This window comes from Mycteria americana, chromosome 4 (assembly GCF_035582795.1).
Source record: "Mycteria americana isolate JAX WOST 10 ecotype Jacksonville Zoo and Gardens chromosome 4, USCA_MyAme_1.0, whole genome shotgun sequence".
NCBI classification, from domain to species: Eukaryota; Metazoa; Chordata; class Aves; order Ciconiiformes; family Ciconiidae; genus Mycteria; species Mycteria americana.
Window position 1 is genome coordinate 48393622 of NC_134368.1, and position 26639 is coordinate 48420260.

Sequence of the window (26639 nt, forward strand, 5' to 3'; positions counted from 1 at the left end):
CTATACTAGCAATTTTTTTCCCAATGGTTCACTATGCATTTTATCACCTTGTTTGTAATACTTCGCTAAACTATACGCAGACTAAACTGAGATATCAAACGTGTCTTGTTTTAACAAATGTTACAGCTTTATTTTGCTTTGAGGATTATATTCAACAAAAATCTCTCATCTGAGTTTTCTGCATTTTTCCCACAACGAAGTACTTCTCTACTTGAGTGCTACTATATACCACAAAAGCAGAATTGCCTTTTCATACTGTTTGTACCGTAATTGTGCTTTTTGGTCAAAACATTCACAAAACTCTACTGCACTGTTTGTAATTTCAGAAGTAACTGCTAGAGATTGGTATAGAGACATAGCAGCATTACTACATTTTTATATATTATAAATAAAAAATGAGTATATATTTATATAAACCGTCAAGCAAAAAGAATGAAAGACAAAGTTACTTGTCAAGAACTAGTAAAGGAACTGGGCGACTACCTCCTGTTGACTTTCAATGCAGTCAAACTAATGCAACTGGGGCACCTATTTCTTAAGGGTTTGTCTTTAATTAATGTATCCCGGAGCTATTTTGAAATGGACAGTATTACACACACCTTGGAAAACATTTGCAAGTGGCCTGACAGATGAAAAGAATTAGTGGAAAATTCATTAACTGATGAGAAATGGCTACCTCCTTCAGGATCTCTTGTGATACTTTGCATACTGTCATGAAGAGCATAGGAATGCAAACAGTTACTTTCAGTAGAAATAACAGACCTTGTCAAATATTGTACACATAAATGTCACTGTAAATCCAGATGGCTTTTAATTGTGCCCATAATCATGCATTGTTCTCATTTGTTCTCTGTAGGCATTAGCATGAATGGGGTTCTGTATGAAGCAGCATGTCGGGCTGGTTGCCATTCAAACTGTAAATGAGCTTTAAGCATAGGAGCATCTTCATTACCTATGGGAATGTTTCAAACACTGGGGACGTGAGGCAGAGGTCAGGGAGCCCAGAAAAGACCCAATGCTTGCCTCTTCCTCTTTGATCTTTACATTAGAATGGAGCTTTTGTGAAAACAGGCAGCCTTTACAACAGACTTGCTTCCAGCTGAAAATAACTCTATATACTCAAGATATTTCAAAATATCAACGATTATTTGTAAATTTTTTATAACATTCCTGGTCCTGACTAAAAGGGGAAGAGAAATAAATAAAATATAAAATTACCAGATCTTTAAAAATTTGGTTTTAAACCTCATCTCAGTTTTTAACCTCATCTCAGTAAAGATGAGGTTAGATTCTAGCCCGATTTATTTTAACAAATATACTATCTTTATTAAATTTAGTTTCCAGAGGTTGTAAAGTCAGACCAACTTACATTTTGATAATAGCCTTTGTTTAAATGCAATTCCAGCATTCTGTGTGCACAGAACAGCTAAACAAATAATAGATATTTTTGCTCTGAAATGCCATAATGTTTTGGGCAGAACATCAGATGCAAAGAACGCCTTTTAAGCAACCTGTCACCTTAGAAAAATTAAAGTGTTTAGGTCCAAAACTACTATCCAGAAAACCTGCTGATTTTGAGAGGTGTTTAAGTTCTTTAGGTATCTCCTTGTTTGGTTTAGAAAGGCTGCTTTCTGGGCACACCCAGAACAGCTTTGTTTTCTAGCCCAGTAGCTAGGCACCTGCCTAAGCCTATATCCCTGGAAGTCTAACTCCTATTTGAAAGACTTGCTCAGAGCACATGCAGAGACACTGACAAGACTGGGGCACTTGAATTATCCTAACACTCCCACTGTAGGATATTTATAGGGGAAAGTGACCTTTTTTCACTCCTTTTAAAACTGAATATAGCAAAGATCACAGGATTTATGAACCCCAAGGTGCTTGGCTTTTCTGTTTCACCTACTACTCTAATAGAAAGGAGATTCCAGGACTGTAATTCCTCCCCCAGATTACTTCCGATCCAGAAGAACACTCTTCTCACTAGAGTCATCAGAGGTACTAATTAAGCAGGGGGGGAAAAAAAAAAAAAAAAAAAAAAAGAGTGCAGGTACCTGCTTTTTTTTTTTCTTCCTTTTTTTTTTAAAATTTTTTTTATTTTACACTGAGGACAGAGGTTATAAGGTACTTTGGTCTTTCACTAGATTTAATGCAATGGCCAAAGAGAAGACTGTAAAACAGATGTCTGTAAAACCCTCTGTCTTCCAGGAGGAAGCAGAACAATGCCAGATCTTATTAATGGCACTGGCATTTGGATCTATCTATGTTCCAGACCTTTTTCCATCCAAAAGAACAGAAAGTCAGCATGCATGTCTTACACTTGTTCAGGAGTGTTAATACAGAAGTTGCGTGGGAATTTATCCCTTCCATTATCCAGAAAGTCAAATTAGCCTAACATTGTGGCCCCTTTATTTTCTGAAAATGCATTACAGAAAAAGAGCTCTGCCATGTCAGATAACCTTAGCAATCCTTGTACCTTTGTCTCAACTAAGCCATCTGTGCCCACAGAAAGATGGGCAGATGCTTTCAGAAGTGTCCTGCCATTTACTCTAGGTCCACCATGTTGTTTTGTCTCAGCTTTTGTTGATCTTGGTGAATGGATCTAAAGCATACAACTGGTGAGATGATTCAATGTTGTTCGCTCAAAGACTGGTCAGTAATGACATTATGGTGCAGTGCACTGCTGTACAAGGCTTTTATTTTGCTGTTGCTCAAATAATCATGTATAAGCGATTTAAAGTCAATGAAATACTGAAGCAGACACAAAGTTCTGCAGGGTGTTCTCCTAGCCAGTGCCATTAAAAACAACACAGCAGTTTTTATGCTAGTATTAAAAAAAAACCAAAACAAAACACAAAAAAACCCCACCAAACAAGAAAAACGTTCACAGCTGTAGCCTTTTTTCCTAAATCTATCATGCTATGCTGCAATACAAAAATATCTTTCCTTTAAACACTTCTTAATGAGAGAGAATAACTATCAGGTATTAAAACAAGATTCTGAAAGGAGTACAGTACCTTTAATGCAAATCTTCACACTGTATCTTTTTTCTCTACCTTATACCTTTCCTTCTCCTTCTGAAAAATCCTAAATAATTAAAAGGAGGACACCTAATCTCTACTTACAGTACAGGAAGAAACAACTCTAAACTATTCATAATTTACAGATTTGTACACGTGTAAATGGTACATTCACTACATTTGTGTAACAGCTTCTTTGGACCTCAAAACATGGAGGTTCTTAAAATCTCCAGTCATTACTCAATGGTTGAAAAGTTTACTATCTAAACTCACTTCTTTTTATTAAGTTCCTTAAAAAGTCTATTAGTTCTTGCCCTATTCTTTTCCATTTTTCTAGAAGCTTTTTAAAACCTCACAGTTCTTAAACCTAAAGCTTACTCCTGGTGAACTTTATATCACCAAAAAACACACAGAGCTTGACAAAAAATTAAAACCAATTACTTGGATTTGAATCCACAGAGCTTGACAGAAATAATAAAAACAATTATTTGGATTTGAACCCGCAGCATTTTACTTATAAAAAAAGTTGTTGTTCTCTTTTAATCCATGCCACTGCCTGTGGAAAATATACATACTGACAACATAAATAAGATTTTACAATTATTTGTGTAATCTTACTTCTAACTTTAAAAAGAATACACTTGCAAAACAGCAATGCCACTGATGATAAAATCACCTTTAATTTACTGTAAACCACAAAGAACATCTGCCTTTTTAATCGTCACCACATGAATACATAAAACCTTTTTCTTCAAGGCTAAGCGAGAGAAAAGTATGTCACTCTTCACAGTGTTAAAAATCAGCAGGATGCAGCAGCAAAAACTGAAGCCTATGGTTATAACAGTGAAAATAGACCAAGTAAGAAAATTTAAAGGAGAGGATGAGAACAAAATGTGCAAATAGGAAGGCAAAAGACTTCTCTGAAAAATCATGCTATAAGACATGGACTTGAAAGAGCTAGTGTGAATGTTTAAAGTGTTAAAGTGAGTGGGGTTGGTTTTATTTGGGGGGGGGGGGGGTTGTTTGTTGTTTTGTGGGGGTTTTTTGGTTTTCTTTTTTTTACTGCTTTACCCTAAAAATACACTTGAGTCTTTTTAAATTCCTATGTTTTATCACAAAAGTTACTTCCTCTTCAAAAATTAAGGTTAGTCATAAATCAGTAAGCATATGTGAATTATAGCAGATATAAATTTTAAAATATAAAATTATCTTTTACTAATATATTTACTGAAATACAGTCTTCAATCACTGCTCTTTTTATGATAAAAATGGCCGTCCAAGCATTGTTAACTAGGGTAAATATCCTTGAGCTGAGTTTTTAACCAAGAGAAAGATATTGAGATGATCATAAAAATGTATTCTAGATAATTTTCTAGTAGAATAGTTCATGGTTGGTGCAATTAATGAAAATGGTAGACGAGAGATTAGAGATTAGATCATTCTGTCTTATAAAATGACTGATACTATATGAATGATCAGAACCTGAAAATTCCAGTAGGCTCTTCAGCTGTATTATTTTTACACATAGTCAACAGAAAGTCCTCTATAGGTTAATGGAAACAATTTATTTACCCTAGAAGCTGAACAACACTGCAATAGAAATGATTCTAAATTGGAATTTCATATGAGGATGCTTTCGATTGGAATTTTTGACTAGCCTATTAAATAAAGCCACATTAAATGATATTTTAATTTGGTTTTAATATATTCTGAATCCCTCTCATTCTCTGTAACAATCTGTAGGAGGGTACCTGGACTTGATATTACAATACACCTTGCACAAATTCACTTACCAGGGGGAAAAAAAAAAAGTAAAAAAAGGAAAAAAACAAATCAACAAGATCTGAGAGTTCTCATCATACATACTGCAGTGTTCTAAAAATTTCCAAAACCTGCCATTTAAAACTAATAGTAATAATTCAAGTCGTAAATTTAAAAAAAAGGAAAAAAAAACCCTAAACCACGACACATCCTTATTTTCATTACCAATTCGCATGTACCCCAACCAGCACAAGTATCAGCCTATTGTCTCAAGATGAAAAATTTTCTCCTGTTTGCTCCAATCTAATTCCAAGTAAAATACTAGTAGAATGAAATACACCAATCTTATCAGGTTTCTGATTTTACCAAGAAATAGTTACTGTCAGAGAATAATAAACACTTCACGTTCGCTCTTCTGCCACCCCATACTGGCTGATATAGGCAGCTACCTAGATTGACTGGTCCTTAATACCAGCCTTGCCCCAGCAATAAGCCTGCATGTCTCCTCTCCTTGTTCTCATAAGCGATCCTTAGCGCTTCTCCTCCTCCCTTATTCCCCTGACCCAAGAACCATTTGGCCATAGATGCCTCTCCAGCTCTGAGCTGCCACCACCCTTCTGTGCCTTTCACTTAGGTCCCAACAGGCTCTTTCCACTTTGCTGACCCCTTTTTTTGAATGACACATTCCTCCTACTACTACTTTCAGCTTTGTGTATCACTCCCCCTTCTCCTCTTATTCCCATTTCTCCATCAAGCTCTCCTGTTCTAAATAACATTGATCTTGGTGAGGCCAGAGATATGCCTGATCTTACTGAACACTTGGAGCATGAAGGAACAGTAGCTTTCTTCTGTTTATATCAACCATATTCAGGTGAATTGCTGGTTGAATAAAGTGATAAAGAGTTCCTGGGAAAATAGGCAGGAGGAATCCATTGCACTTTGTTGGGTGAAGATCCTTCAACACTTATAAATACTAAGAATAAGTGGATTCAAATTCAAAGAAACAGAGCTGCATAGGGACATCAGGACTTGGCTCTGTAGCCTTCTGAAGTCTGGCAAATACTTTTACTTTAGCAGAGTTCAGCCACTTTTACTTGCAGGATTGAAAGATCTGGGTCAATAGGCCCTTTGTATGTCTGAGACAAACCTACAGATATTGCCTCAAACCACCCACTGCTTTCACTGACTAAATGTTCCATTCTTTAATTGAGTTTTCTTTTAAAAAAATAATAAAAAAAAACCAAAAAACCCAAAACCAACTATGCTGGAATGAGCCATTACTTATGCAAAAGAACATTAAGCTATTAAAAAGAAGCACGAAGTTTAACACTGAAATTTCTTACGCCCACATTTTTCATATATATTTTTGCAAGTAGAGAAGATTGAATACTAGGATTCAAAAGCCCAGTGAAACCAGGTAGCTAGAACACCAACTGCTAAATGTATATTTTTTATGCCCAGGAAACCAAAACACATGGATTGGAAAACATAGGCAGAAAAATCTCACAAATCTACAGTTTTACAAGGGCACTTTTTAAAAAAAAAAAAAAAAAGACTCCTGTTCAGTTCCTGATTAAGTCACGCAATAAATACTGAAATTCACTAATTTTTTAAATTCTTATTTACAAATCATTACAACTTACTTGAATTCAGGCATAATCAATCACATTTTCCCATTAAAACTGTAGCAGGTGCAACAGAGTATCACTTAGAACTCTTATTAAAATGCCTGGTATTATAAAACCATTTTCCAACACACTGCAATCATAAGAGGCATGCCCCAAAATGAAGGTATTGTCTAATTCATTAATTGTACACTTTTGCTTAGTCACCTGTATCTAGACCAAATGCTTTCTGAATTTCCAGTTTGAAGAAATGTTTTCACAGTTCTCTTCTTTGTTCCTTATTGTGAGTCATCTAAATTTTTATTATTTCTGCAAGGTAAATAAGTACTTCTATGTTTGTCTGCATGTTCTCTTTATTCCATCCTTGAGGTAAATCAGCACCAGTACAGTTAAACCAGCAGCTTTCAATTACAAGCTTCATTCTTCCTGAGTTACAGTTTAAGATTGACAGTTTTCAACTTTTGCAATTTTATCATAAAGTGCACACTGTTTGGTACTATACAAACACTTCAAATTCTAGAATCACATTATCTTTGAAAAAAACAACAGATTTCTGAATAATTTTCTAAAAGACTAGATGACTTGGCTATAAAAAAGAAACTTGAAAAGGTGAAACTACTAAAGGCAAAATTAGAAGGCAAAACCAATCTATTGTTTTGTTATCTTAGCTATGCATTGATTGTGTGCGTGTGTGTAAGAGATTATGAAGCCTGAAATACAATTGTATGAATTCTGAACATCTGAAACATAATGTACCAGCATGAAGCAGTTTAAGCAGTCAAGAACAGCTGCAATGAGTACTGGGATTGTTACCATCTTCCAACACAATGGTATTCTCTACAAGTCTGAGCTGCTTTAGGTTTTCAATCAGGCAGCCCCAAATTCTTTTCTGCATGCTGCACGAGTTTCTGTATACATCATAACACAAGTTGGCTCAGATACTTCTTGCACACACCAAGCCTAAGGTTGCTCTTAGAAAAGCTCATCACAGAGTAGGATGGCTTATAGAATAGACTAGACTATTTCAGTTGGAAGGAACCTACACTGATCATCCAGTCCACCTGCCTGACCAATTCAGGGCTGACCAAAAGTTAAAGCATGTTGTTAAGGGCATTGTCCAAAAGCCTCTTAAACGCTGACAGGCTTGGGGCATCGACCACCTCTCTAGGAAGCCTGTTCCAGTATTTGACCACCCTCTCGGTAAAGAAATGCTTCCTAATGTCCAGTCTAAACCTCCCCTGGCGCAGCTTTGAACCATTCCCATGCGTCCTATCAGTGGATACCAGAGAGAAGAGCTCAGCACCTCCCTCTCCACTTCCCCTCCTCAGGAAGCTGTAGAGAGCAATGAGGCTGCCCCTCAGCCTCCTTTTCTCCAAACTAGACAAGCCCAAAGTCCTCAGCCGCTCCTCACAGGACATGCCTTCCAGCCCTTTCACCAGCTTTGTTGCCTTCCTCTAGACGCATTCAAGGACCTTCACATCCTTCTTAAATTGTGGGGCCCAGAACCGCGCAAGGTGAGGCCACACCAACGCTGAATACAGCGGGATAATCACCTCATTTGACCAGCTGGTTATGCTGTGTTTGATGCACCCCAGGATGCAGTTTGCCCTCTTGGCTGACAGGGCACACTGCTGACTCACATTGAGCCTGCGGTCAACCAGTACCCCCAGATCCCTTTCTGCAGGGCTGCTCTCCAGCCACTCCTCTCCCCATTTATATTTGTATACTTTCAGCTCAGTACTTATTATGTCTCACTAGCCTTCAAGAGGTACAAATTGAGCTTTTTCCTGGAATTAGACGAAAGGCTGCCCCCAAACAGAATGGGTTAATCAGATTAGGAAGTTGGAGCAGTTGGATGTGAATGGATGTGTTGTCCTTCAGTGTCCTTCCACAACAAGAGGTTTGCCTTAGACATAATAGCTTGATACAACACTAAGGCTCAGAAAGCCCAGCATATTTGTATATACACAATAATGGATCAAAAGGGGATTTGAAGTTATTATTATTAGGCCTTTACAAAATTAAATGTGGCTTTTGTTTTGCTTTCGACAAAGAAATTCGCCAGGATGCTCAGTGGTATGTTTCAAGATCTACACATTATTAGCTCTTCTAGAATTGCACACAGAGAGTGGTAACACCCTTGGTTACAACAGATATATTTTAAATTTAATCTGAGGTAAACAGTGTATCAGCTTTACTTTTGAAAGATGAGAAGATCTTTTGTAAAAAGGTAGCAAAGCACTAGTTTTAAGTGTCCTGCTTATTCTTTAAATCTTGTGGTTTTTATCAGTACAGGTACAGTGCAGCAACAAATAAAATCAGTGTCTCTTCTCATCTACGTCCTAAGACTGCAGTTTCTTATAATTAATATTTTATAAGTTGTGAAGATACATTTTTAAAGCAATTTGATCCAGGTCCTCTTCTTGGCATCTGTGGAACAGGTTTTCAACAATGTTTTTCTTTCTTGAAAAGCATGTTCCTGTGAAATGCACTTTTTCTTAGAAAAAGGCATCTTCCTCCGTTTTCAGGACTGTACTTGGATGCTGTGATATGTCTTGTCACATCAGCTCAGTCATATTCCATTGACTTGCATTTTATAATGTAAAATGAACATATACTTCCTTTTGTAATCCAAAAGGAAGATAATACAACACAGTTGCAATGCTATTGCATGCAATGCGATAACATTGCAATCCCAGGGATAACATTACCTGCTAGGGGCACGTAACCTCCTCTCATTTCTGTATTGATAATACAGGACTTTTATTAGCCTTCCTATCTGTTTCATACAGAATTTGCAGTGACAGCTTCTAAGATTCCACGGGAACTAGTAGCAAAAGCTCATTTATAACCACTGACAATTTGGACAACGGCCTCAAAACCAAAAAGGGTGGCAAAAGCTTATTTATAAACAGTAACAATTTGGGTAACTAACTCAAAACTGAAAGGGGAGAAAGGTTATTCATAAGATCACGGAAGGGACAAACAGGAGACCAGCGAGTTAACCTGCTCAGTAACTTAGATGTTTATACACTATTCTAAGAAGCAAAGGATAACAAACACAGATAGATTATTAATATAAGAAGGAATGGCATGTTCAGGAAGGACAGGTAGGGAATGCAATTCAACAAGAATAGATGAAAAATCCTGTACTTCAAAGGAATGATCAAGTGTACAGATATGGTATGAGACTGTCTAAATTGCAGCAGTACAGAAAAGCAACGCAGAAAAAGATCTGGATGTTAGTGTGTATCTCACGATAAATATATTTCAACAGTGTCATGGGGGGGGGAGGGGGTGTAACACAAAAGGAAGCCCTGAAAGGAGTACTGTCTCTGAGATACATGAAGCCATTATTTCAATTCCTACAGCATAGCACTCAGATGCAGTGCAGTACCCAGTCTGGAATTTCAAAGAAGATGGGTACCAATTAGAAAGGTTCCAAAGGAAAATGATGAACAGGATCTGAGAGTACAAAATTCAAAGGAAAAAGGATTATGTACTTTAGCAGGGAGGAAAGCAAGGACCAATATGGCAGCCATCTTCAAATACAGAAGGACAGCTAAAAAGGAGAAGTTCCTCACATCCATTAGAAACAGATAAAGAAGTAATGGATTAGGTGATAAAAAGGCATGATTTAGGTTAGGCAAAAACTGAAAAATAAGACCACTTAAGCTCTGAAGCAGAATGCTTGGGGAAGTATCCACAGGAACTGCACAGGTATAGCTGATTCTGCCTTCAGGCAGGGAGGATGGACCGGGTGACTGACTGCTCAAAGACCTTTCTTGCCCTGTTTCTGTGATTCTGCTCTGCCTCTAGCTCCCTCAAGAACGAGAATGAAATGTGACATAGCTCTGTCCTTACATGTAATGGCAGTCAAAAATGGCAAGTGATACGTGTATAAGGGCAAAAGACAGAAAGCTACACAAAGAAATACAGTAACTGATACAATCAATTTCTCCAAATGTTGCAATACACATCCACTTCCCCCCCATCAATACCTCTACCATTTCTAAATTATCTGAAAACTTAACATAAGTCTCAATCTCTTGACTGAGTGTCAGCGTGATCCTGTATATTCCTTGAGCAGACAATATAAAGGAAGACAGATCAGCCTTTTAAATTGAATTTAAAATGTGTTTTAAGTTAATGAAATTCATGAAAATAAATGTTTTGATTCATTTATTTTTCCTATCCATAACAAAATAAACCTCAAAAACATAAGATATTCCAAATACTCTCCTTCAACCCTTTCAATTTCTAGTAGACTTGAAAGGACTATGATGGAAGAAATAAAGGGAATACCTGTGATAAAGTTACAGATTTTAATGCTATAACAAAACATTGCAACCACTTCATCTTATCTAACACACATGCAATTTCCCCTCTATTTTAAGTAATATCAGAGGTACCAGAATCCTTAGCACTGTGTCCCATCAATTTATTTTTCCATCAATGAGAAAAACTGCATCTTGGTTTCAGTTAGACTTTTTTACTTTAGTCATGCATTTCACTGTGATCATTTGCAGATCATGATTCTGCAACATTGGTAGGTAGGTAGGTAGATTTGGGCACTCAAGAAGACAAAACAATTGTATTAATCACCCACAGGCACATCCCTTCCCTTTTTCCTAAATGAGAGCAATATATATTACAAGTATATAATATGAATGTATCTAAAGGCATGACATAGACTCTAGCTTATTTTGTCAAACATCAAGTGAGAAATTCACTTATTCTGTCATAAAAATTTTAAAACACAAAAATAACCACAGAAAAATCATAGCTTTGACTAAGTTGCCCGCAAATTTGGGCTCATAAAAAGGGAACCTACAAACGTTATTCTTCAGTTTAAATTAAGGTTGTGTGCTTTAAAGGATTTTTGTTCCAGGAATTTAAAAAATGGTTCTTCCATTCCTTGCTGAAACTTCTTAACTATCTTATAAATCAAGAATATTCATATTCAAACTATAGCACAAAAAAAAGTTATGCCTAGCACATTTGCCATTTATCTTCATACATTTTAGAGTTATTTAAGTATACTCATTCTTAATAAATTTTCTGATTGTGTCACTTAAAAATTATTTAGCATTAAAATTGCATTATTCTTTTTAACATCTTGCAAGCACTAATTGATCCTCATAACAGTCACATAAGGTAAGAAGGTACTATTATCCCAGTTTTATCCAGTGGGAAAGGTAAGGAAATTTAACCACGTGCCCAGTGTCACATCTTGTGTCACTCAGGCCTGAAATCAGACCACAATTCTGTACCTCAGGCATACCACTTAATTTTAAAAGTCTTTCTAGGATTTAGGCATCTGTCTCAAAGCAACTGTCTTGCCATTTCTTTGGGAGATTATATCAGAAATTGCTAGATCTGTGCTCCCTGGAAGCCTACGTATGACTACATATTTGCCTTTAAAACATTTCAAAACACAGGGGAAGAGAAAAACCAAAAAAAGTCAGCAGATACTTAACATTTCATCACATCCAAAACAATTAGCTAAGAAGCTGTCAGGTGCAGATTTACAGTGACACAAGAAAAATTAAAGTTGTCTTGAACATTTTTGACAGTGCAGTATCTTTGCTCAAGCAGTCCTATGATAGGGAATGTTAAAAGTACCCCAGAGAAATATAAAATTGTGTTGGCACAGCTGATTTTGAAGGGCTTTCTCTCTCTCTTGTCTTTCTATTCCAATTCCCTCACTTCCTCTACATCTGTCATGGTTAAAACAAATGTAAGACATACCTTAATTGTACTAGTGTGTGCACCGGGATATTCTTTTTCCTCCAGTGTTGACCAGCGTTGTATGAATTTTGACACCAGAGGATCATCATAGTCAACTATCTGAAATCCTGAGACGTTAGCTCCTCCAAACTGAATTTTTGACAAATCTCCATCAGTAAATCCCTGGGCACAGAAAGCATTATGTCTGTTATTCCAACAGTTTTGGCAGGTCTCTCAATAGTATGTACAAATAAAGAGTTACCATATGACTTCTACTGCAGAAGTGCAAGCCAACATTTTCCTCAATCAGGATCCAAGTTTAAATCCTGGGTTGCCAGGATTAAGTCGTCAGCTCCGCCAGCCAGCAATGCCTCTTGTGGCTCGCTAGACATACACCTTTATAGAGCAAAGGGCTAAGTGGACCTGTCCATGCCATGCGTACTTTCCTAAACAATCTTGTAAATTTCAATGGGACTGCTTAACTGAGAAAGGAAACACTGACATGAGTAACAGTTAGGCAAGCAAGTTTTAGCCAGGAATAGTAATAGCCACAGTCGAGTCCTCTTTTTGCTAGGAACACTAAAGCATGTGGAAGGACTTACTATCACTCCTGCCTCCTCCCTCCAGTATAAAGAACTACTTGTCATTCTTACAAACAGTACATATGTTTTGTCTTCCATGTTCTGTGTTTTAACTTTCCCCAAATAACCATACAAATGAATTTACGTGAAATACTGATTTCAGACTCTTCAGTTTAAATGAATGCTCTGAGTAAACAAAAAAAGAAGTAGCAACCTGAGAACACATTATCAGAAGTTGCTACAATTGCTGTACTAGGTGCTCTTTAATTATTGTATATTAACGATACTCATCAATGATGTGTTGCTGCATGCTAATACAGACACTTCTACAGGTATCATGAAACTTTCTTCAATATTATTGTGAGCTTGAACAGGAACATTCATTGCATACTTTGACCCCTCCTCCATCTATCATCATGTTTTATTCTTAAAATAGATCAATTTCTTGACTGATCAGACTGAAGGAGAACATTATTACAGTCAAGAAAAGAAGAAAGATGGTGGATTCAGTGAAGAAGATGGGGATACAATCAAGTACTAGATAAGTTTTCTTTCTGACAGAGAAAAACACAGTTTTAAAATCATTACCATATATATTTTTTATGATATTCTATAAAAGACCTACAATATTTGCATTTAAACTGTATAAATATGTAGAAAGCAAATATGATATTAAATAGCTTTAAAATACAAGATTCAATAAGTTTTAGATCTTATGGGCTTACTGTTACAAACTTAAAGCAATGGCTAAAATAGCAACCAGACAACATAATTAAATACACTAGGCAATTTTTCTAAAATGTTTATTTCCCTTAAGACTCAAAATACTATTTATACAACATTTGCAATGCAAAATACAAATATCTAACCGTTAGGGAATTTTTCAAGTTTTGTAAGACTTTTATGCTTGCTTTGTCAATATCAGTACCCTAACTTCTTTATCCTAAAAATTAGTTAATAAATATAAAATGAAACCCCACTGTTCTGCTTTTAAAGAGGCCTTTAGAGTATAAGGCCTCCTCGTACCTGTCTAGCGACATACGTGATTCTTCAGAATACTGCACGTCTGGAGGGGGGAAGTGTTTTGATCAAAGGCTGGGAAGAGACAGGGGTTATGTCTGAAGTGTGATAAACACTTATGGTCATTCTATTTCCTCAGGCCCCTCAAAGGACTATGGAAGACAGAGTGTAAATTAGAGCACTCTGGGCCCCGCTGGAATTCGTATCAAATGCTATCACAGTCCAAGAATAAATGATGAAAAAAATTATTTAGAGGCACTCACACCATGCAAACCACAAAACTCTTCTCTGGAACAAAATAACTGAGATTCAAGCCTGCAGAATTTGCTTTATCTGTTACAAAAAACCACTGGATTAGATTCCCTAGCTTCAGTCAATAAGCATTGTTGACTTTAATGTCAGTAAAATGGCACTTCATCTTTAGACACAATTTCAAAAAAATTACCTTGACAGAATTTAGTGAGTTTCCTGAACTTTCCCCCTTTGGAACACTATTATCTATACTGTCTGATCACCTATGTTCAAGAAAAGATTAATTCAAACTGATTGCCAAGCCAATCTGAGGACTGAGGATGTGTAAAGCTGAGACTCACTAGTCTATCAGAATGAAAACCAGGAACTATAATTTTTAAGTACTTTAGAGGTGAGAGAAGAAACATCAGTTTGGTGAATGAATGTATCAGCCTATAACATGGAAAGTTATTTTTCTGATTTTCATACCTTTCCATACCCTACTTTTCTAAAGTATATAGAAAAAGGGATGAAGCTCTAATGAAGGTGTTGAGCAATCTTCACTCCCGTTGATGGGAATATCACAGGAGGCATTTAAGCCCTGAAAAGACTCAGCCAATAAAACAAATACCATCTCAACACATGCATTCATTTAGCAAGTATAAAGACATTTAGCTTTTTTCTATTTTCTAAAATGCATTTAAAACAAAATACTAGTTGATGTGCTTCCATAAACAGTGAAATGAGTTATACAGGTATTTTAAATATTAAAAATGCTTACCAGATTTGCAATGATATAATGGTATCCTTTAACATGTTTACCAATTGTGATAACCTGTAAAAAAGAAGAAATACCCCCCAATGGAGAATGTTCACCTGATATATGGACTGAGACTTAAAAACTACAAAATGCAGTATGATGTAAAAGCTAGTTACGAGCTTTACTGCATGCAATACTGAGTTTGTTCAGTGCTTTACTTTTTATTTTACTTAATGCACCATTGAACATACTCTCTGCTGGTGGAAATTAGTCATGTTGAAGTGCAAGTCCCAAGATCTGTAAACAAAGGAACTGAATGCTAATTAATATCCTGTGTATTAAAGGCACAACCTGGACAGGAGGGAGCTGGCATCATGCAGTAGAAGCACTGTGCCTCAGACATTCCTGATTAGATTCTGCTCCTTTTGCAGCAGAATTGTAACGTTCCTTGAACTAGAAAAAGTTTAAAAGCCCACTGACATTAATGAAAGCATCTACATTATAAGGAAGTATTTTAAAGTTCAAATTGTTGCTTATTGCCTTAAGGCTTCCTCATTCTCCCTCAAAGCCAGCTGGTGGTTTCTCAGCAGTCTCCACTGGCAGGCATGTAGCATGGGTTCTTCTCCCAAATAAGCCTAATTAAGACTATGTCTGCAAGGAGAAGTTTGCATTTTGAAGCAAACCACTTCTCCAGAGAAAGGATGTGGGAGATAAGGACTCTAGAGGTTTCTCCCATCTTTTGAACAATGAGAACAACTTAAATCAAGAGAGGATGATTCATTTATTTCCCCATTTAATATATAACTAAAATGTTCATAATAGGTATCTCGTATCAGGCTAGTAGTGAACGCCATTCCACATACTTGCTTTAATGAAGTTACAGGAATATAACTAAAGGCAGTTTTTAACACTAAATTTTATATTACTACAGTTTGAGACTGAGAGGGATCACATTACATAGGTCATAGAAGTTATTCAATTATGCCTCTTTTGAGTTTAATATATACATGATATAGGAACTTAATTGTTCTAAAACAGTTACTTGGTTCAGACTACTTAAAACTCATTATTTATTAAAAGGTTTAAGAACTGTGTTCAGATATATTTCTTATGCAGCTGCTGCTTCCAAGGAAATTTCAGTTAGACCAAACAGAGTAGCTCTTCTGCATAAAATGATTCTTCATCATTGGTATCTGAGAAAACAACCAGTAGCTGCAAGTCTTTAGATCAATGGTTAGTAACTCTGCTCTAACTGCCACTGGCTACTATTTCATTAATCTAGCTTTCTAAAACATTGTCCTGTGCCATTCATCCATATGAACGCTAAGGATGCTGCCAGTTAAAACTCTGAGAAGATTCAGCGGCAGCTCCAAAAGCCATGATGAAGGAGCTGTGGACACAAAAGGTATGCACCAGTGTCCCTAGTTTACACTAGCATCTCGAGCAGGGACAGACAAGAAGTGGCAGTGATTCCACGTCTGCCCAAAGGGTGTTATCAGGGGGAAATGAGATTCTGCAAAGGAAGCTGGCTGAGAAGAGATAGAGGCTATATAATGAAGAGCATGGTAGCACTGAACTGCCAAATCAGAGAAGAGGAACAGAAACCAGTCTTAGGAAAGCTGGGGAACCGAAATATTTTTCAACTTCAACTTATATAAATGATGGAAATCTGGAAGAGAAACTATAACATGAGACAAAAACGAGAACAATGAAGCAACTCTGCAAGCACATCATGGGTCCACACAAAGATCCAAGGACTACAGAGTGTAACTGGGTGAACCTGAGGTTGCCACCACAGCTTAGAAAGCTAGTGGGATAAATCAAAGCACTACAACAGAAGTTTTATTCAAGAATGGAAAGCAAGGAAGAAAATTAAGAAGTTGCTGCCCTATATATCAAGAATGCAAGTAATACTTCAGTATTCAAGAAAAATCTGGTTAACAAAGTCTGTTGCATGTCTCAGTAAAAATACATAGAAAAAGAAAAGGGATACTGATACAAAGGGTCTACCTCAGGCACCCTCATGAAAAGAAGGAAATTGCTGAGGGTTGTTTGGGGGCAGGAATTACAAGAATTTTTTAAAGAATAGATCTGGTAACAAAGCAAGACTAAGTCCATATTCTGCTTTTAGAAAAAAAAAAAACAAAAACAAAACAGAAGAACCCACTCAAAGGATACTCACAGGCCAAGAAATCCTTTGTTCAGCACAGACCTTCATTTTAAGAGATGGAGAAAATTAATAGAGAAACAGTTATTTTAGATTTTATTTTAGGCTACTTGAGAAATTAAAAGTGAGTTTATTTTTTTATGTAAGGAAGGGAAGTTACAGAAACAGAGTGTAAGGATAATGGACTTAAAAACCAGACCAAACTCCAGAAATTGCTGGGGTATCTTGCAAAGAGAATCTCAAGGCTAAAACCATATGAGAAAGCTGACAGCAGTTTAAGAGACCATATTCTAGGGCACAGCAGAACACTATTTTGAGGAGAACAACTGATTTGAATTATATTAACTGACCTGTGTGGCTGATCCACAGTTATCTAGAATTCTTCAGTGACTTAGAAATCAAAACAGCAGGAACAAAAGTTTATCAATCTGTATGTTTAAGGAGTAGCACAAGTCTGAGAAAATTTAAGACTCAAAACAAGGCAGAATCTGTCAAAGTGCAATCAGGGCAAGAAACATATCCCAGAGCTGCAATCAAAGGGAAGCCAAAGAAACTAATAGATCTATTACTAAACAGCACTAGGTTAACGGTTGGACTTGATGATCTTAAAGGTCTTTTCCAACCTAAACGATTCTATGATTCTAAACAAACATAGTAAAAATGAGTGGTAACTAAAGGGTAAATAGGGTTCTTGACTTTAAAAAGTGGTAGAAGGAGAAACTGAAGAAACTTACAGTCAGCCAAACTTTCATATCAGGGAAGAGATTATAATGAGTGTTACATACTTAATTTCAAAAGAATCTATAGGATAATAAGATAATAAACAGTCAATATAGTCTTGTCAAGATCAAAACATGTCAAAGCAATTTCTTTCCTTTCTCTGACATGACAGCTAGCCTAATAGATAATGAGGAAACAGCAGATGTGACGTAAGTTGAGTCTGATAAGGCTTTTGTCCTGTATGACATCATTACAAGCTCTTAAGGGAACATGACAAGACAAAAAGTCACTGTAAGGTAAGTGAACAACTGTTTGAAAAGCCACACAGAACCAGCTGAAGAGGACCTGTAAGTACTATTTCTCTCAAGCATTGTTCTACTCAGTACTTTTCCTGACATGGATAACAAGTCAGAAAATATGATTTTAAAAAACTGCAGATGATAGGGAGGTTGCAAATGCTTTGGAGAACAGGATCTAATTTTCAAGATCAATTTGAATTTGAGAAACACTTTGTGGATAAGAATTCCAAATAAAACAGACAAATAACAATGCACTCCATTTAGGACACTGCTCATTGCCTGAGTCTCTCCAAAATGCAATGACCTTCATAACAAAAACCAAAATAACAAGCCCTTCAAAAAAGCTTCAAACCAATACATCTACACTCTGATGAAATATCCCTACAGATGCTGCACAGTCTCACATGGTCAAGCTCAAGCCAGCAGGGAGCTATCCTTAGAATTTTCTATTGTGCTCTGCATGCATGAAAAGAAGTAGTAAGATACAGAGACAGTAAGACCTTCCTAGACAGCAGGATTGAAGAGGTGGACTTAAAGGTAAGGCAATAATTTGAATCAGAGCACTGTGATGCTCTTGTAAAAAAGAAAATTAAAATAAAATCCATTTTGGTAAATAATATATGTGCGGGTGGAGAGAAGGCATAATTTTCTGTTCTGTTTAAAGCTCAGGAGGCCTTAGACATGGAAAACAGCATCCAAATTTGGTTAACACACTTGAAGAGGGAGACAAAATGAAGAGAGACCCAAGGACAGTACGAGTGACAAAGAGCTTAGAAACATGAACTAAAAAGGGAGTTAAATGGAAAAGAGAAGCTGTTGATACAACCTTCCCAAGATGTAAAAGGTTCTTGGAAAAAGCATCAGAAGTAGAAAATACTTTCTAGATGTAAGGAGAACTAATCCCTAGACATAATACAACTATGTATAACGTACCATATATAATAGTGTATCAACTACATATAATACAATATACTACCTAGGTTGTGAAATAGCCTTAACAAGGGTTTTTTTTGTTGTTGTTGGCTTTTTTAAACAATCAGGATATAAAACCATATGGGATCATCCAGATAGAATTATCTTGCCTTTGAGCAAAGGGAGGGATTATAGCATTTGTATGTTCACTTTCTGCCTGATATATATGTGGTCCTCAATACAAACATGTCACTTCCAAATGATGTGTAATAATCACAAAAAATAGGATCAAGAGAAATGAACTCATTACATTTACTTAAAGGATATAGCTAACTGTTGCCACTGAAAAATGGAGAATAGCAAACCTGATCAACAATGTCGTTGACTTTATCACGCTCACAGTCCAAAATCACTCGCCTTTCCTTTTTTACCTCTAGATCTTGAAACAGTGAACGGTAAGTTTCATCTTTTCTGTCATTGTTAATATTTCCTACATTGATAGCAGTCACTTGCCATTTCTTTTCAGCAGCAGAATCCAGCACAGCTTGCAGTGTTGATAAGCCTAGTGAAGCACAGGAGAAAACAGAAGATATGACTGATAAAGCTTCGGGAATAACAAGCTTCTAGAATGTGATTTATGAGATTACTTATTTAAGATTTCCCTCTAACTTGTTTGACCGACCACACATTGTTAGGACTCAGAAATGAAGATATGTGTGGGCCCAATCTGTTCTTATGGCATGAAATTTCTATTTACATTGCTGCAATGAATCAGGGTAGAGCCTTGTAAGGACAACCTTTTGGTTTTGCTTCAACCTTCTTCAGAATGGGATTTTGCCAGTTTCACTGATCCACTGCTGGAATTCCACATGCTGGGAAAAGAGGTCTTCTAGGATAGAAGGGATCCAATTTATGGCAAGAGAAGCAGCCACTTATTACAAAGGCTACTGAACTGCTTTTGTTCTTAGCGCATGAGCAGTACTGTATTTAAACCCAGACCTCACTGAGGTCTATGGCAAAATTCCCATGTTCTGAAGTGGTGCTAATGGAGTTATTATTTGTTGCCAACAGTCATATCCCTGGTTATGAAAGAACATGTGCCGAGATATATTTTTCCATATAGATAAGTAGGCTCAATGCTAACCCCTACAAGCAGTCTACAGAAGTTTGCTTCCATTTTATCCTTTTGGCACATTCCTGCCAGGAAGCTGTAATGGCTGTCATGTCTGGATAGCTGCAACTGCCTACAATACATTGTAAAATCTTCACTGATTTTACTTGACGTGTTTTCCTTTTCAAGGATTAAATAACAGTGTATAGAAACATGAAAATTACTGCTGGAAATGAATTTCTGCTATACAACAAATACCATTTTAACAATTTCCAGCAGTACAGGAATTAGACTTGTTACGTTTAAATTCCTTCCAGAGAATTCTACATAATTCTAGAGAGCAATTTTAAGGATAGCACATAGTATTATAGAAAAAAAGAAAATTAGACTTTCTCACAAGCCAACTGACATTTTTGCACATTCATCTCCCCTGAAACTACAGAACACCAGGAGTCATTTCTTTGAGACAAATTTCTGACTTGGTATGTAAAGGAAGCTTCAGGTATAACTCTCAGGAGAAATAATAGTGTTTATGCCCATAAACATAGAAAGAAAGCACTAAGAATTAATTTGTCTCATAGTTTGTAAATACATCATTAAATTAAGATTGGTCAGCGTTTAGCAATTCAGCTTTATCAGTGAAAAAGGTAATGACATACAGCACTATACAAAACCGGTCATCAGCAAAGGTAGAAAATGGCAGGCTTCCAAAAGCACAAATTAAATGATTATCTCAAATAGTTCTGGTTTTCTATGTCGTCTTTAAAGAAGACTGATATGAAGTTTTGTATGTTATGCAATGAATATTTATTTTAAAATAATAGATAACTACAGTCCAAGGGTACATATAAACTATTTATAACATGTTAAAGATAAATGTGGAGAATGCGTGCTACAAGGAAAAGATAATTCATGTAAGCAAACTAAAAGATGTAGGGAGTATCTTAAAACATTAAAAAGCACTAAAATAAGTCTATACCTCAAAATAATGTTTTACATGGTAATTTAAAATAATTTTAAAAAATAAACTACAAAAAAATCCCTAAACTGAAACAGATATAACGTGAATCATTGTTTCAGATCTCATTCAGAAGACTTCAGGTCCTCCAATCTGTCTATATGTTTCCTCTGAGACAGAAGAACTCAGAATCTCAGTTAGGTATAAATTAATAAGGGCTATTAATGTTAATACTATCCATTACAAAGGGTTTCTATATTATACTCCTCTGATCTTCCATTCTTCCTAGGGACTCCCTTTTCTTGGGGTGCTCTCTGCAGAGATGTCAAATGGCTGCCTGGATTTCTTGCTTTTTATAGGTGGCAGATTTGTCATCCCCATTCAGTTTAGTTTATTCTGACAGCAATAACACATTGCAAAAGAATGAAAAACAAACAAACAAAAGCATTCACAGCAATACTTCCGTGGACGTGGAAGTATCTGGAGAGTGGTAGCGGAAGTGGAACTCTGCAGAGGAGAAAACTCCCAACAACTTAATTTGCTTTTTTTAAACTGCAGGAATACTTCTGCTGGGAACCTCATGTGCCTGAACATGTTTTGGTTATCATGAGACAAACTCTTAACTCAGTGAGCTCTGAAAAGGAGGACTGAATAGAGGCTGAGTAAAATAGCAATTCTGTTACAGATAGAAGCCTCCAATAATGTCACTACTTTTTCTAAAACCCACTGTTTAGTACTGGCAACACAGAGGAGGCAAGGAGGGTAAAGGACACTAATCCATATTATATGAGAGCAACTGCCGTATTAAGCCAGTAATAGCTTGGACATGCATATACTGAATGGCCTTACTTCTTATAGACAGGAATGAGATATGAAATTGCCCTGCACTTCAACCAGTCAGCCCCTAACCACAGAGGAGCTGTAAAAGTAGCAATAAATTATTCTTTTGGAATAAGTCATCAAACTAATTCCTATTAGCTTTCACAGCTTCCATGAAGAGTCAGTCTCTTTGCCTTTTTTATCTCACTCCTGAAGGTGGAAACATTTTAAATTATGTATCATTCCCTAAATATACGTCACTATCACTACATTAACACTTACGCAAAAGTGTTTAGAGGAACTGTGGACCCTATGTATTCAGGGTTTGATGTCAGTGTTGCTGACTACATACTGCTTGACTCTGCAGGTTAACCTTGTGCAATCAGTGGGACCACTGAGGAGCAACGACTTACTCAACACAAAGGTAGGAGTTTCATGTCTTGGAGCTTGTTATCACTGGGGTGCCTTGCCACAATTAAAACAAACAAGTAAGAAAAAAAAGGCATAACCGAAGGGTGACTACAAATAACAATTTCATGCTGTTTTTCCCGGCCAGATTCAGCTACTGCAGCTCACAAGAAGAACTAGGTGTTTTTCAGTATTTCCTAAATATAAATCCCACGCAGGTCATGTACTGCACGCTGCTAGCTGATTGACAGAGTATTTGCTAAGCATGTAGTTTTACATCTGTGGAAGCGGATGTTTCTGATTCTAATGTGAATTTGAAAAGGATCTGCCAGAGAAATGGGTTTAGGGTTCATCGTCCCACATGACATTACTGTTGGAGGCTACATACCATTATTAGTTTTTCTAACTTTAGTGCTTACAACAGTGACAAAGAACTGTCTTGAGGAGGTCACTTCAGCTTCAGAACAACACAATGTATAAAATGGCATCAGAATGCAGAGAATCTAATGTCACCCCATTACTCAACAAATCATGGTGTGGTATAACCATCTTTTAAATCTAGTGGCATCTTACCACTTAATGTGCATGTAATATCCAACTCTGACCAATGAGCATGCAGGTGAGCCACAAAATAGCCTTTTTAAAGGGAACAAGAGAAGGTGAGAATAGAAAAAAGTTAGCCAAGGACTACTAGGCAAGGAGAACCTGAAAACAGAACGACAATAATGGAATTCCAGAAAGGGCAGTCAAAAAAACCCCACTTCTGTATAATGCTGCTTCTTCTCAGAAAACTAATTAATATACCACAATTTGCAAGTGCTTGTTCCCAGTTCATATACTGTTACATTATTATTACTAGAGCCATAAAAGGGCATAGGACTTGAGAAGGCTGTATCACAGAATAAACTGCTCACAAGCAGTGGATTTGGGTTTATCAACAATAACAACAACAAAAAAATCTAAGCTCAACAGAGGAGAGGAACTTGAGTATTTATCAAAAGCAGTCTCCAAAGAAGCAGGGACTGCATCCAAGATTCTTGCTTGCTTGGTACCCAACTATCGATTTTGCATGTGTGGAGTGAATCTGTGGTAGTAGATTGCCCTTCATGCTCAGATGGGTTTTTTTCAACTTAGATGATGCTTTGAAAAAAAGACAAAAAACTTTTCATAGGAACTGTTTTACAACATGTGATTAATCTCACATTGTTTATCAGCACACGCTTGCAATCCTATTAATACATACTGCAATAATTTCATTCTCATTTAAACAATTTTGTTTCTGTCCCAAAAGCTCATTTCTAAATTTAACCTTACACTTACACTTGCTGCAGCTAAATATTCCTTTCTTCATTTACTTTTCTAATACTAATTCAGCATTTCAGTGAGATACATCTAGCAAACAGCATGCAGTAAGAAGTACCAAATCTTACCTCTGTCACTGTCATACAAATATGCAAACTTGGTCCACTGATAGTATTCGATCAAGCTAAGAAGAGCTCCCTTGAGGTCAGGTCTCATCTGAATGACAAAGGGATGTGTTCCATCTGTTGGGAAGCTGGGAGTTATGAAGGAGACATGAAGAGTCCCACAGAACGATGTTATGGTATTTACAGACTTCTTGTCATAGAATCCAAAAATAGCAAAGACTCCTCTTGAAAACTGGGAGCAGACTAGGAAGGAGAAAGAAGAACAATTAGGTGGGAGAATTTTTTAAAAAAATTTATTGAAAAGTCTATCATGTATGTATTTATGAGAAATAATGAAATTGTCTGATCACATAAACACTGGGAGAAAACAGTAATATTCTGCTATGGAGGTTATTATTTGTTAGTACTATCAATCAGTAATATAAAGCTTCTGCTAAAAGCAAGAACAACAACAACAAAAATCAGGGATGTGGGTCACATTCCTAGACAATTAATTTAGAAATAAAACTCAGCAAGTTATTCTTAAATTCAATTTATACTGTAAAGAACAGTGATGCAAACACCAATGGCAGCTGTAATTTATAAAATGAATCATTATGACCACACATAGTATTATGGAAATAGATAATTTTTTGTCATGTTAAAAATAAATTGGCTCTGAGGTCAAGACTCACTGAGCTTTTTGCAAAATACCTTAAATAACTTTCCATTTGGGGAAATACAAAGCCAAAACTAGAAGCAAATCTATTAACAGCAGAAAAGTGAGAAGCTGATTTGCTTTAAAACCCTTCCATTTCAAGGCATGATTTTAATTCCTGCTTCGTAGGACTCAGCAAAAGCTGGTCCTTCTGGATGACACTTGCGGTCATGCTGCAGAAAGAATAACCTCATAGGTGTAAATAACATGCTGATTATTCACTTTTTATCACTGGAGACAATTCAAGCCAACTGATGAATGCTACTGACCACCGCAGCCTGTGTAAAAAAGCTAGTTCTTCTGGGTTATTCTCTTTGACACTGTAGGCTATGCTAGTGCCTAAGTTCTAAAACCAGGGTACAGTAAGGAAATGTTCATCTCTGATTAATTCTCATTTATCACCTATGAATTCTTTGGTTTTCACATAGTCACCTTGAACGAGAGACATCCTTCTAGAGAAAACATCGAGTCAGCCTCATTGCAATCCCTGCTACACCTGACCTGCTTATAGATATAAATCACAGTGTAATTGAAGCTAACTTTGACCAACTATTTAGTGCACTAATCCTTGAATATAATCCACATAAGGGCAAAACCAAGTTGACTTATTTTTAAAATTCCTCAGATTTGAATTAAATTAATACAGTATTTTCTCTTTTAAAAAGTTATCACATCTTTAGGGTTTTTTTTAAAAATAACATCCCTTTGTGCCTGTTACTATTCATTGCTATTCTCTTTTCATGGCTTTCCCTATCTATCTTTGCTGCCACAGTCATCTCTCATACCCTAATTATTTCTATACTCCAATTAAAAGCACCTAAACAGTTTGGGTGAAATTCTGAGTCTGCCAGATTCAACAGTTATCACCTATTAACTTTAATTAGGTCAGAATTTCACCTCAGGTGAGAGAATACAAGTGATTAAAAAACTTGATGAGTAATACCCCTTTACAAAAGGATGCTGCAGGTTTTCCAGGGCTAGGGTACAAGATGGTCAGACCTCTTCCATTCCAACTACAACTCTTAATGTAAAGTTCCAATATTTATCTCAAGTGTATTAAGGGTATAACACTGCTCACGTTGAACAAAGGTTTCTGAAAAAGGCTGTGAATTTTCTGAATAGATTTTCTGTTTAAGTTACTGTAACTCCTTGTTCTATTCCAAATCACTATGCTCTTGCTGAAACAAAACCAACTCACTACCTCCCCACACACTCATGAACAATTGTTTCCCATCTGCAGCGAAGGCTAAATACTTTCTGAACTTGCTACAATAAAAGGTGTCAATGGCTTATAATACACCTTCAAAAATGCACATTAAAATAAAGCACCAGTTTACATTTGGATCCCTGGGCAAGAATTCCGCAGAAGACTGTTACTGGCACACTACTGGCATCTTCTGTATCATTTTAATGCTGCATGTAAGATGGAAGAGGCAACATCATCAACCCAGGATCACTGAAAAATAAAAGTTTTATGCCAGTATTGCTGATTTGTAGGATGCTATCATATCTGCTGTCACACTTACTGCTTTTCTTCAATCACCAGTCAATGGTTTTAGGCATAGATGAAATAACACTGCCTACAACAGCCAACAACCAGGGCCAGCTGCCTGCAGCAGAAAATTTGAAAACCACAGATGGTGCTTTCTCGGAAGCACCGCTGCCACCCCTAATAGAGAAAAGTCTGGCTCTTTGGAGCACTGTACTCCAGTCTCTGTCTCAGTTCCTCCCGCATCCTTTCCTCCCCTTCCTGACATTGGAGAGATCTGGACCTGTCAGGCCTTGGCTAAACATCTTCGGGGTAATGAAGTCCAATCTGCCCGTGCTGTTGGGAAGTTTTAGTTAAGGCTCTGTCCTGGCTCCTGAACTCATGTAACTAAATAGATCTCAACTTGCATTTAAAAAAAACCACTACACTTGGCAAAGAAAAACACAAAACCAAAAAAATCATCACAATTATTTGTGATAGCAAATAAAAAGAGCGCAGATTACTTATGCTAGGCTTCATACATGAACTGTGGGCACGCACTGGGTCTGGTTGGGATGGTGTTCACTTTCCACATAGCAGCCCATAAGGTGTTGTGTTTTGGATTTGTGGCCAAAACAGCGTTACTAACAAATCAATGTGTTAGCTATTGCTGAGCAGTGTTTGCACAGTGTCAAGGCTTTCTCTTTTTCCCTCTGCCCATCCCAGCGAGTAGGCTGGGGGTGGGCAAGAAGTTGGGAGGGGACACAGCCAGGCCAGTTGACCCAAATTCAGCAAAGGGATGTTCCATGTCATGTAGTGTCATGCTCAGCCATTAAACTGGGGTAGAAGAAGAAGAGGGTGGGGGCCTCTGACTTCCAAGGTGGCTGGGGCTTGGAGACTGGCTGGGCAACAGTTTGCTTGTAGGAGG

At 36.8% G+C, this 26639-nt stretch overlaps 1 protein-coding gene across 17 annotated transcripts in view; it reads right to left on the reverse strand.

Annotated features, from left to right (window-relative positions):
• GRIA2 (glutamate ionotropic receptor AMPA type subunit 2) overlaps positions 1-26639 on the reverse strand; it is a 97311-nt gene that overhangs the window by 29291 nt on the left and 41381 nt on the right. For 16 of the 17 annotated variants that reach the window (XR_012775527.1, XR_012775526.1, XR_012775529.1 and 13 more), the window contains exons 3-6: positions 23550-23789; positions 19189-19385; positions 14747-14800; positions 12155-12316 (exon numbers count right to left, since the gene is read on the reverse strand). Coding sequence is in view for 13 of the 17 variants with exons in the window: in XM_075500392.1 (XP_075356507.1) it covers positions 12155-12316; positions 14747-14800; positions 19189-19385; positions 23550-23789 (653 nt within the window). In the remaining 4 variants the exon portion in view is untranslated. The remainder of the gene's footprint in view (positions 1-12154; positions 12317-14746; positions 14801-19188; positions 19386-23549; positions 23790-26639) is intronic. The other variant, XM_075500396.1, reaches the window with a different exon arrangement.